The sequence below is a fragment of the Pinus tabuliformis genome, chromosome 1_2 (genome assembly GCF_031772625.1).
Source record: "Pinus tabuliformis cultivar Carrire ecotype Pingquan chromosome 1_2, CPIR1, whole genome shotgun sequence".
NCBI classification, from domain to species: domain Eukaryota; kingdom Viridiplantae; phylum Streptophyta; class Pinopsida; order Pinales; family Pinaceae; genus Pinus; species Pinus tabuliformis.
In genome coordinates this window covers 901439601-901452863 of record NC_142298.1, presented here as the reverse complement: position 1 = coordinate 901452863, position 13263 = coordinate 901439601, and the positions used below count along the sequence as shown (strand labels likewise).

The 13263-nt window shown below is 37.0% G+C and overlaps 1 protein-coding gene across 1 annotated transcript in view; it reads left to right on the top strand.

The window, feature by feature from the left end:
* LOC149208858 (ribosomal RNA small subunit methyltransferase J) overlaps positions 1-13263 on the top strand; it is a 146143-nt gene that overhangs the window by 90409 nt on the left and 42471 nt on the right. The window contains exon 4 of the mRNA XM_089396182.1: positions 10493-10590. Within this exon, the coding sequence (XP_089252308.1) occupies positions 10493-10590 (98 nt within the window). The remainder of the gene's footprint in view (positions 1-10492; positions 10591-13263) is intronic.

Below are 13263 nucleotides of genomic sequence, written 5' to 3'. Positions count from 1 at the left end.
AAGAAGAAGACCTCAAAGACCCTACCTCCATTCAAAGAAGGACTCTACACTTGAAGCATTCTTGGGAAGCTTACACATTCTACAATCATCAACCAAAGGAAGCAAGAAAGAGCACTTCATCATCACCAAAGAAATCAAAGTGATCTCCCTCACATTGAAGAAAGGATCACATCTCAAACATCCTTGAAGAAGATCATCTCTCGCCATCTTGAAGAAGAAGCATTGTCTTTTGAAGAAAGAAAATCATCAAGAAGGCAATCATCATTAAAAAGGCATCTTCAATTGTCAACAACAAAGGAGTAGTAGAAGTCAACATCATCAAGAAGGCATCAAGTTGAAGATATCATCATCAAAGGAGCATCTTCACTTGACAAGTAAGTATTCTATATTTTATGTCTCAATCTACAATGACTTCTTTCTGCAAGGAGAACAACAAACTTGTTGGGTCATCAAATTACCTTTCATGGAAGAAGATAATAGATTTGATCCTCTTGGAAAATGAAGTTAGTGAATATGTTACAGGATCAATCACCAAACCTTATCAAGAGCAATCTCAAGCACTAACAAAGTATATGAAAGGAGAAATAAGGGCTCAAAGAATCCTCATAGAGTCAATCAAGGATTCTCTCATCCCTTATGTAGCAAAGTTGAAAACATTGAAGGAGATCTATGAAAAGTTGGTAAAATTGTTTTCTGTAAGCATTGCAGGAGAAATTATATCGTTGAGAACTGAACTATACAAGATGAATGTATCAAAGGAAGAATGGGTAGCGTCATACCTTATGATGGTATCTCGAATAAGAGATCAACTACTAGAGCTAGAAGAAGTAATGTTTGATTGAGAAATGACCACCATTGTGCTCAATGCACTACCTTATGAATGGGGCAACTTTGTATCAAGTATCTATGGAAAGAAGGAAACTACCCCATTTAATGATTTGTGGTCATTATGCAAGATTGAAGAAACTAGATTAAAGGCAAAGAACAATGTTGGATCAAGTGAGCAAACTCAAGCATATGCAACTATGGCAAGGAAGAAAGGGAAGTCTCGAAAAAGATTTCAAAAGAAAATTGACATGTCTAAGATTCAATGCTATGAATGTAATGAATATGGGCATTTCAAAAGAAATTGTCCTAAACTCAAGAAGGACAACAAGAAGAGAAAGGAGAGAAATGAAGTCCATGTCACCGAAGAAGTAGAAGAACCTGAAAAGAAGTCAAAGAAGGAAGAAGTGAAAGACTTTTACTATGACTAAGACAGCATCATAAACTTAGTTCTTTTCAGTTTGTAGAAGATAACTGTCATGATGGAAGCATCACAAGTATGATAGGATGCATTATAATAGAGATAGAGATGATAGCTGAAGGAAAAGTTTATATGGTTGAAGCACTCATAGTATATGATAGAAAGGAAGTAGCTCTTGGTATCTTCATTGGAAGCATATAAGGATAATCCAAGTAGCAATAGTTGAAGTAAGTCATATAGAAAGACAAAAAGATAGATCATCATACATCGTCATCATTAGGAAGAAGCGTTTGCAGAATAAGGATCATCAAGATCCTCCTTTGGAATCCTTGCCAAAAAGGGTTCATCACTATTTGAAGAAGCAAGTCACATTCCACCTAGTGTGGAATCTACAGTTTATAAGGATGATGGTATGATGACAAATATGTGCAGCATGTCAAGTTGGTTGAAACATTTTTATCTTCAAGCAAGAAAAGGGAAGCTGCTGAAGGAAGTCTAGATGACCATATGAAGGAAGAGGTATGTTAATAGATAGATAAAGTCATGTCATCACATAGTTGCAGATGAAATGGTTAGAATGCTCTGTCTAATGAGCATGATAAAAGAAAATGGAACTCTTATGAATGATACATGAAGGTATGAATACAATGTACCTTGAACTCTTCTACATATTGACAAGTTGAAATCAACATGATATGACCTTATGAAGAATATGAGGTGGTTGGCAACCATGGTTCCTATGATGAAGGAACTACGCATAGAAGATTGTGAGGAAGCAATATGTGAAGAAAGATGAAAGAAGAGTTTGTGAAAGATGTATCTATAGTCACGTAAGATAAGTGATCAATATTTGATAACAAGATTAGCTATGGTGTCTCCATAGAGAAGTTATGAAGACCTTGATATGTATGTTGAAGATGGAGAATCTTGGTAATGAATGTCTTGGAGATGGATTCATACACGTGCAAGATGTTGATGTTGCAAGAAGCTGATGTCATGACGAAAGGCCATCATAAAGAGGTATTAATGTTCATTTTGATTTTTGAGAAAACATCTGGTTGAAACAGGGCCACCGGAAAAAGGGTTGTAGAAAGTCACCTACAACTAGTACTCATGAGATTGGATGGAAAATCCTGAAAGAAACATGACTAGGTAGTTGTATGAAGAATAACTAGATGTGCCCTAGAAGGTCACTTCCTGATGAAGAAAAGGATGGTATGACTATTGGTTCAACACTATGTTTCGTTAAAGCGAAGTGATGGAGAAGATGGCCGATGCCCTACGAAGAAGTTCTAGAAGAAGATGGATCCATGATGAAGAAGTTGAAGTTCATCTGTGACATGATGCCGAAAGGAGGAGCCCTACAAGCAACTGATAGTACCATGATCTCCACCGAAGAGCAGATAGCTGCTATTGGTAACAAGTCCCTAGTTAAGAGGGAGCTTGGGCAAGTCCCTAGGTAAGAGGGAACTTGGGTATATTCCTTTTATAGGAATGAGTGGATCCTCCCTAGTTGAGAGGGAGAGATAGACACATCATTCTTGTCTTCATGCTATGAATAAAGAATGGAGGATTATATAAGCATTTGAATTCCGATACGCTTTGAGGGTGAGGTAGGACATCCAATAGGTAAGAGTAGTCGAAGAGGAAATTCCATGAGGATGTGTAAAACCAAGATGGTAATGGTTCTAGAAGGACATACCTTGTGAACATCCGGATGGGTTATGTGCCTTGAGAGACAATGATGAAGGTGTCTATAAATCATTTGTCTCCCCAGCATTGTGCTCTATTCTAGTGGAGAGATAGAGTTGTTAGTCAAGGCCTTGCTATGTGACAATGCTGGTTGATATCATGAGATGCACTGATATAAGCTGAATAAATAGCTTATGAGATGGATTACCAATTCAACACTTCTTATGAGAATTCTTTAGTATGAGAATGTCCAAGTAGCTTGTATGCATTATGAATACCTCTCTAGTTAAGAGGGAGTGTTGAAACAAATAACTAGGTTCGGTCTTCATAAATATGAAATGTACTCTTGATTCTTGTATATCGTAAGAAAAAAGAAAAATTATTATTATTATTTTTGTAGCATGGGTTTCATGCTCAAGATCAATTTATTTGTAGGTCAAGCACCCATTGAGTGCTTCTAGGGTTTGTCATAGAGTCAAGAAGTCAATGTAGTCATAGTCATATATGATAGACCCAATTGGGCACTTTGTATCATGTAAAATAAATTTATTTAGAGTCAAAAGAGTCAAATGTCCTCCTCTAAGACCAAGTCGACCTAAGCAAAGACAAGTTAGCCTCATGAAGGGTTGTTCAACCACTGTAGCAATAATTAATTCGCTGTAACTGATAATAAGACTTCAGATATGATTCTGAATGTAATATATATATATATATATATATATTTGATAAAAATTGAATGATGATTACAAGGCTAAGGCGGTGCTCCTTAAATAGGAGTTGACTGGCCATACCTGATCAGAGAGACATGTCCCTTGGGACTGATGTCTCTTCATTTAACTAATTATTTGTTAATTAACTGATTATAATTAATAATTTATTTATTTAAATAATACTTTAATATTTTAATATCTTATTTAATTTGTTATGACTTTAAGTTCATAACAATTAGGGCATCATTGTATTGTAGCAAGACCAAATTATAGATCTGCCAACAAAAGTCGAAGTTTGGGTTCAAAGAAATCACATTTGCAAGCCAAGCTACAAAGGAAGAAGAAACACCCCAAGCGAAGGAGAAAGGACTCTCAATCTACCATACTTCACCCACACGTGCGAGCTAGGGTTTCTATAACAGAGGCCAAAAGTTGTAGTCTTGAAGCAGCAACCAAATTTCTGAAGAAGAGGTCGAAATCTGAAGTCATGAAGTAGGTTGACTTGGGGTTGAATTTGCGAGAAGAAAGTTCATCAAGAAGATGTTTGACTCGGTCTTGGAGGAGGTTCTTTCAAGGGTCTTAGGTCTTGGAATTCGTCATTTGGAGATGCTATAAGAAGAGAAGAATTCTTGTGGGGTTTCCTCTCAGGAGGAAAGGTTTTGGCCCTGGCTATCAGCCTACATTTTGTGTCCTCTTGTCTCATTGATTTTCATAGTTTGGTAGCTGTTTGATGATAAGAACATAATAATAATCAAGTGAAAGAAGTAACTGATTACAAGTACATCAAGTTAAGTAAAAGAACATCACACACAATTATCTAAGTAAGAGAAATCACCCTAATTTAGCTGCCCTTGATTTCTCAACACCCTAAACAACAAGACTCCTGAAGAAGTCTTCATTGGTGAAAAGATCGAGGTTGGGCACTTGCGAATCTTCGGTTGTCCTGTCTACTTCCATGTGCCAAAAGAAAAGAGGAACAAGCTGGAGGCTTCAGGTAAGAAAGGTACGTTTGTTGGTTATTGTGAGAATTCTAAAGGTTACAGAATATATGTACCTGGTCAAAGAAATATAGAGTTTAGCAGGGATGTAACATTTGATGAAGATGCAACTCTTGGAAAAGCAAGAGACACTCCTCTTCCTCCTGCAAATGTTGATAGACAAGATGTTGTATTTGAAATACAAGAAGATCCTGAGGTTGAAACTGATCTTGCTGATGAACCTAAAGAGCCCATGGACCCCTTTGATCCTCCTCCATGTGATCCCCCTGCTAGAAAGAAGTCATTATGACTTCGGGACACTCTTCAAGATGTTGCCACCAGAGGAACCTTCAGAGAAAGCAAGAAACCATGCCGGTTCTAGGGATATGTTGTAGCCTTGAGCAACATTATTCAAGCTCAACCATGCATTTTTGAAGAAGCTGTGAACGATCGTGTGGAAAGACGCAATTGCTGAAGAATATGAGTCCATCATTCATAATGATGTATGGGAAGTAGTTCCAAGACCCCAAGGTAAATTTATTGTGTCTTCTAAATGGTTGTATAAAATTAAACATGGTACAGATGACAATATTGAAAAATATAAAGCTAAATTTGTGGCGAGGTTTCTCTCAAAAAGAGGGAATAGCCTATGATGAGATCTTTGCACCGGTTGCCCATTATACAACTATCCGATCCATTGTGGCTCTAGCTGTGAGCCAAGGATGGTTTGTTCACCAAATGGATGTGAACACTACTTTTCTGCATGGCTACATTATGGAAGAAGTATTTGTGGAGCAACCACAAGGTTTTGAAGTACATGACCAGAAAACTCGTGTGTAGACTAAAGAAAGCCCTCTATGGTTTAAATCAAGGTTACTTGGGAATGGGAGTGGAAGTGGGAGCGAGAGCGACATTTTCAGAAGCTCCCGGTTTGGGAGCAAATCGAGGAGCGAATTTGTATATAATATATATATTTTTATATTTTGATGCATATATGTCAACAAAAGCATGTAGAATGATGGATTAGATATGAAAAGCATAAAAACATAGATTGAACCATATAACATCAATCATCTAGAAGTTATAATCTTCATCAACCACGTCCACAAGTTAGTAACATACAACATATTGAGTCTCATGATTCGTCAAACTTAAAGTTTCAAGCTTTCAAAGTTCAATATATAACATTTATCATCATTGATCACCAAAGTTGTACTTGTAAGCTAAGTGTAACCATTACAACAAAGAATATCTAACATGAAATAAAATGTTATAAAATGAAATGAAATGAAACGAATTTCAACTTTCACTTAGCATCATATTCATAATTCATTACCAATGAGTTATAATTGCCAACTTCAAACTTCAAAGTTCAAACGTAAATTGTCTTATATTGTTTACAAAAAATATCACAATAAATATGAAAGAGTCAATGGTTATAAAAAATACTAGAAACTAGAAAAGACAAGTAAATCTATTATCTATTGCAAATGCTTCGGCCTCTTACCACCACAAGAAATGTCTAATTTTTGAGCCTTGTTGGAAAATTAGGATCTTTTTCATTAATATCACCATCTAAGCATTAACATAAGATAGAAAAAACATAGCATTTCAAGTCAAGATTTTGTTTGAGTGATGAGTACATTTTTAGTAGGTTCATATAGAGGAGTTCGACAACCAATGTCACTAACATTAGGGTACATAGGGGGATTGGTGCTCTTGATTAAATATGAGTTCCATACCCTAATACATGACAAAATCCAATGGAAACATTGCAATCCCCCCAATCCTGAAATCTTGAAAAACTGATAAGTCTGCTGGATTTTGAATGAGATATGAAATTCTATTTTTTCCATATGAAATCCAATGAGGTCGGAAACACTCTCAAAATCCTAAGTCATTTCATGGTAATGTTAAAAATTTAAGTAAAAGGATGAAAATAAATATTAAGGAGAATGTCACTTCTACTTTAAGAATTGAACATTACCATGAATCACATATCAATACTAGGGCCATAGGCTTGATCATTAGGCTGCCCCACTAAAAAATTATTTGTTTCTTTGAAAAAAAATTGCATTTGGAATGTTATTGCAATTTTTTTTTTGCAAAAAAGGCTAGGGAGCGAAAATTTTGGTCTTGGGTTTGCTCCCTGCGAGAGCGATTTCGGGAGCACGCTCGGGTTTGGGGGGGGAGCCACTCCCCCGCGACCCTGGTTTAAAGCAAGCTCCAAGAGCTTGGTATGCCTGCATTGACAACTTTTTGATGAAGCCTGGTTTTACTAGAAGTAATGCAAATCCAAATCTTTACTTCAAGACAATCCAAGGTATGCCTTTGATTTTGGTATTGTATGTTGATGATTTATTCTTGACCGATAGTGAACTTTTTATTTTCCAGTGTAAGAGGAAGCTAGCTTCTGAATTTGAAATGAAAGATCTTCATTTAATGCACTACTTTCTGGGTCTTGAAGTATGGCAGAAACCTAGTGAGATTTTCCTTTCTCAAGGAAAATATGTTGTCAAACTGCTAGAAAGATTTGGTATGACAAAATGTAAATCCATGAATAGTCCAATGGAGGTGAACTTCAAGAAGCTGTGTGGTGAGGCTGCAAGACCTGATTTGGCAAATCCTTTTGAGTATCGAACATTGATTGGGGCATTGATGTTCTTAGTGAACACTAGACCGGACATATGTTTTGTGGTCAATACTCTGAGCCAATATATGATTAAACCATCTCATGCACACTAGATTGTTGCAAAGCATGTGCTAAGATACCTACATGGGACCATCAATCTGGGATTGAAATATACTGTCGATGATATAAGACTACATGGTCCATGGATACTTGGATGCTGATTGGGCTGGTAACTCTACTAATAGAAAAAACACATTTGGGTGTTGCTTCAACTTAGGATTTGCCATAATATCTTGGATGAGCAAGAAGTAGTAAAATTTGTTGCCCTCAGCACAACTAAAGTTGAGTACATTGCTGCTAGCATGGCTAGCTGTGAGACAATATGGCTGAGGAAGCTCTTTGGAGAGCTGTTTGGGCATGTGCTAGATACAAAAATAATCTATTGTGACAATAAGAGTGGGATTTGGCTTGCAGAAAACCCCGTGTTCCATGACAAGTCCAAGCATATTGAGATCAAATATCATTATATCCGGGAAATGGTGTAGAGAGGAACAGTAAGACTCCATCATATTGCGACTTGTGACCAGATTGCTGACATTCTTACCAAGCCTTTGCCAAAAGGGGAGTTCTTGGTTTTCAGAGAGCAACTTGGACTAACGGATGTGACCTTCCTAGAGAAGGTGGTCATGGATGATGAGGCTTGGTTGTGCAGGATCCTTGTCATGTGTTGACTAGTGGATCCCCCCAAGCATAGACGAGACTTGGTTGAGCAAGATCCTTGTCTTGTGTTGACTAGTGGATCCCCCCAAGCATAGACGAGACTTGGTTGAGCGAGATCCTTGTCATGTGTTGACAAGTGGATCCCCCCAAGTAGGGATGTGACTTAGTTGTGTGAGATCCTTGCCAAGTGAGTTATCTGCCCAAGCAAAGATATAACTTGGTTGTGTGAGATCCTTGACAAGTGGGTTATCCCCCTAAGTAGTGATGAGACTTAGTTGTGTGAGATCCTTGTCATATGTTGGCAAGTGGCAATCCCCCCAAGTGAATATAGGGTGATGGATGAATCCCCCCTATGATGATGCTTCTTCATTAGATTGTAACATCATTGTTCCAAAACTGAGATTACAGAGATCCATGTTTCAAAAGAAATTCCTCCCTAGCTGAGAGGGTGTGTTGAAAATTGGTAGCTAAGGGATGGATTTCCTTGAATGAAATTTCATTTCTGACTATTTTAGAGTGACTTTCTCAAAATATAAAGTCATGTCTATCATTGCAACCAAAACTTTCCAAAATTAGTAAGTCACCTTGTTTCAATTGGTAATCATATATATATGATGGAAAATCACTTAACTTATCCTTAATCAATCTCAATTGTTTAATTTTTAATTCAATCATCAATCTATTTGATAATATGATACTATAATATTATTATTAATAAAATGAAATTACATGTAACCTCTCCTACTTGGCACACAATCATGCCATGTCCTCTCTCTCTCTCTCTCTTGATGGCTGTCATACCTCTCTCACTCAATGATGCATTATTCTCTCTCGTACTGGATTCATTGTAACTCCTCTTACACCTTCCTACACACATTAAAGTCTCGTCATAAAAGGATTCTTTTACACACTCTTCGTTGCACATGTAACTCCTCCTCTTAATAGCATGAGTTACTAAGGCATGCGTACTCCTCATGGCATGAGTTACATATGCAAGATTCTTCCCTAAATGGAAAATGCAAGTTACTCCTCAAGGCATGCGATGTAACTCCTGAAATTGCTCCTCCTCAAGTCATGTGTACCTCCTTCCTCCTATATATGTGTGTGCCCCTCATTCTCTCTTTGCACTCACTTGTGCATTGTGAAAGGAGAGTACGAACTTGAGAAAGAGAGAGTTAAAGAGACTAGAGAAGAATTGTGTGAGAGAGAGAGAGAGAGTCTTGAGGAGTAAGCAGATCTTTGTGAGCCAAAGTGATTCAGTGTATGCATCAGCTATTGCTATCAGAGATCTTCTTCAGATTTGGGTGAACTTCTCTCTCATTGTATTCTATATCTCTGCTGAACATTTGATTTCTAATATAAGAAGAATTTGGCTGGGTTTTCCCCTGGTCATTGTACCTAAATTCTTTGTGTCTTCTTGTGTTCTTGGCTGTCTTCTATTTTGCATATGGTTTATATGGTGTATGTTCTATCTACAATTGCTTAACTAATAGTGCAAAAGAAAGAAGTTTTGGAATAAGTAATTGTTGCAACATAGAACTTCAAAACTTCAACAAGACTCACATACATCCTTTTGGATTAATGTGGGGAATGTTGGAAACCTAATCTGTAATGGTTATAACTTATTGGACAAAGCTATCGCCAAATACTTCCTTATTATAGGTCTTTAACCTGAGGTGTTGTAGCTTCGATTCGAAGACAAACATTTTGGAGAATTATATTGGTCTCCTCATTTTCACCATACAACAACTTTCTCTTTAAGTTGAGGATGGGTTGTTAGCCATTTTCTCAAACTTGAAAGGGGCATTGACAGGTTTATGGTGACTTTAACATTTTCTTCTGATTTAGGCAGAGTTGGTCAGTGACACAACCCCTTTTAGAATAAAGGATTCTATAGAAAGATTGTTGGTGATAAGGGAGTCCCCAAAAGCCCTCCAGCCATTTAGCTACTAGTGCTTTTCCACTTCTTCAGTTATTCCAAGGGATAAGCCCTTCTGTTGGGGGAATATCTATTACTGCTAGATCACATGTGAATGAGCTGAAGGATTTGCTTGAGTTGTCCATATGTCTTTAAACTCCCTTATTTTTGTTCAAACTTGCAGTGGATTTGAAATCCCCTCATATTATCTGTCGCTCTTGCTGCCTTTCTTCTTGATGTGGAGATGGATATCCAGGGACCAGCATTGATTTTGCTCAACATATCTGTTGTGCGCAAACATTGGTCATCATTTTGGTAAGGCTAGCAGAGATGGCCTACTAATTTTTATGAGTACTTCATTCAGTAATTATTAATTGACAACATTATTAATGACTTAGGACTCTTTTAGTTTTAAAATAGTACAAAACATACATCAGTCCTGTTGGCACTTCTAGACATCTTTTGTTTTTATGGACATAGTAAGAGAGGCTTATAAAGAGAGTTCATAAATCTGGAGCTACTTTTGTAGGTGAAACTGAATTTTGCAAGGTTCTCCCTAAATTATATATGCTTTAACATTGTTTCTCTCTTTTGCAGGTCCAGTTGTAATGAATACATCAGGTTTTACTGAGAAAGGGATCAAACGGAAGGCTGCTGTACAGGGACTTTTTAGTAAACTCCTTTATTTGTCGGAGGTACAAAAATTCACATTCAATTTTACTTTTTGCATGAATAATAAGAGCAGTTACAATCTGCAGTATCAACAATATCTTAGACTAATTACATCCACATTTATATATTAGCTGACTTTCACTCTAGATGCAACTTTACTTTAAATGCAATTTTACCTCATTTTTCTGAGGTACAAAAATTCACATTCAATTTTACTTCTTGCATGAATAATAAGAGCAGTTACAATCTGCAGTATCAACAATATCTTAGACTAGTTATGACCACATTTATATATTAGCTAACATTCACTCTAGATGCAATGTTTGAATTTGTATGCTATGAAATATGAATTTCAGATAAGACAGTTACCATATGAGGGTTCTGTTGCGAACAAAGTTCGTATACTCAGAGGAATTCTCTAATACCAATGTTACGAACAAAGTTCCTATACTCAGAGGAATGCTCTGATACCAATGTTACAAACAAAGTTCGTATACACAACAAACTATTTCAGAAGATTTGGAATATACAAACTATTTCAAAAGATCAGAAATATATAAATATCCATGATAGGACAGTAATATATTATATCAGAATATTTGAATACAAGTGAGATGTTGATGTTACAAATGAGGGTGAGGGCCTTCTTATATACCTAGGCAAATACCTCTTCACAAAAGGTCATGTCTTTAGAGACATGCCTATTCACTACTAATTCATTATTATTTATATTATTTGTGTTGAAAAGTGTAACTAGGTTCGGTCTTCATAATGACATGTGTAATTATGATTTTATGTAATTGATGTAAAGAAGAAAATAAAATTATTTTTGTAATGTTTGAATTATGGGTTTCATGATCAAAGAATTTTATTTTAGTTAAGGTTCCCATTGTGAGCCTTTAGGTTTTCTCATCAAGTCATAAAAGTCTATTGAGTCAATGTCATGTATGGAAGACCCTTCTTGGGCACATTACAAATATATTCGAGTCATTGAAAGAGTCAACGAGACCCTCCAAGAGTAAGCTCAAGCACCTCCATCAAGTCGACCTTAAATGAAATAATGCAGCTACATCAAATAACACATCGGCCTTGGAATCTACCAAGTCGGCTTATCTCTCATGGGCAAACCACTATAAATAAGCAGCTCAACCTCCATTTAGAAGACAAATTTTCGGTCAAGAAGAAGTCTGAAATAAGAAGTGCGAAAATCACTAGGAAAGGAGCCTCATAACCAGCGAAGAGAAGGAAGGGAAGAGCGAAGTTGTTTGGGTCTGTTTTAGGGCTGATATCTCCACACGTGCGAAGGAAAGGAGGATCATCTGCTGCAGAAAAAGGGTCGAAGGTCTCACTGCTGTCCTAGAAGCCGAATCAAGAAGAAAGAGAAGTAAATCCTCAAGCCAAGTTGAGGAAGGTTAGTCTCCCTCTCAAGCGAAAAAGGTTGAAGGTGAAAGTTTCTCAAGGACCGAATTTATGGCTTTTAAAGTGGGGTTGAAAAGTTGTAGGTTTGATTCAAGAAGCCGAGATCGGAAGGGTTGTCGAGGAAGAAGGAAGAAGCAGGCAGTTGAGTGTTGTTGACTCATGTAAGAAGAAGAGGCTTGGTGATTTGGTCTTGGAGAGGTCAAATAGGTCAAGGGTCTTGGTCTTGGTATTCGTCAATTGAAGTCTCTATAAGAAGAAAAATTCGTTTGGGTTTTCCTCTCAAGTGGGAGAGGCTTTGGCCCTGGCTGATTGCCTACATTCTGTGTCTCTTATCTCTTTATTGTTTATGCTTTGGTAGCTATTTGATGAAGAAGAACACTATAATAATCTAACTGAAGAGAAGATCATAACCTAATGAAGTAAAAAACATTCACAAGCTGTTATCATAGAAGAGAAATCACCTAATCTTGATGCCCTATGTCAGGGCAAGAGGTAACTCTTTAAAATGAATTGTGTTTTTGCATTAAGGCTGATCATAGATATATACATGCAGAGAGAGACTCTTGGGCTTCATCTCCCAGTGTCTCTTCATATTCCAATTCTCCTTATTTTCTATTTACACTATTTTACATGGATTTACCTAATCCCAAAAATTAGGTTTCAACATTCCCCCCCTTAATTTGAAGGGATGTTGATGAGTCCAAGCATCATTCTGAATCTTTCGAACTGTTCTCTTCAAGCGCTTTGATGAAGATGTTTGCAATCTGTTTATTTGTGGAACAATGGCGTAGGTGAATTGTCTTGGCCTCAACATGATGTCGAATCATATGGTATTTTGTATTGATATGCTTTGTTCGATCATGGAACTTTGGGTTCTTGGCCAACTTTATTGCAGAAGTGTTGTCAATCATGAGAGGAGTTGAATGCACTTGTTTCTCTTGCAAATCTTCTAGAATTTTCCTGAGCTACACAATTTCCTTTGTTGCTTTAACTGCTGCCACATATTCTGCCTCAGTTGTGGAATCTGCTGGAATTGATTGTTTGCGTGACCTCCAGGAGATAGCTCCTGATCCAAGACTCATAGCATAACTTGAAGTAGATACCCCAGTTTCTTTATCTCCATTGAAGTCTGAATCAGAGTATCCAATCAAGCTGAAGTCGCCCACTTGTGTATACTTAAGTCCAAAGTCTTGAGTTCCCTTCAAGTGCTTTAGAACTCTTTTCGCAGCAGACCAATGTCCTTCACAAGGCTTTTGCATAAACCTGGAGATGATTCC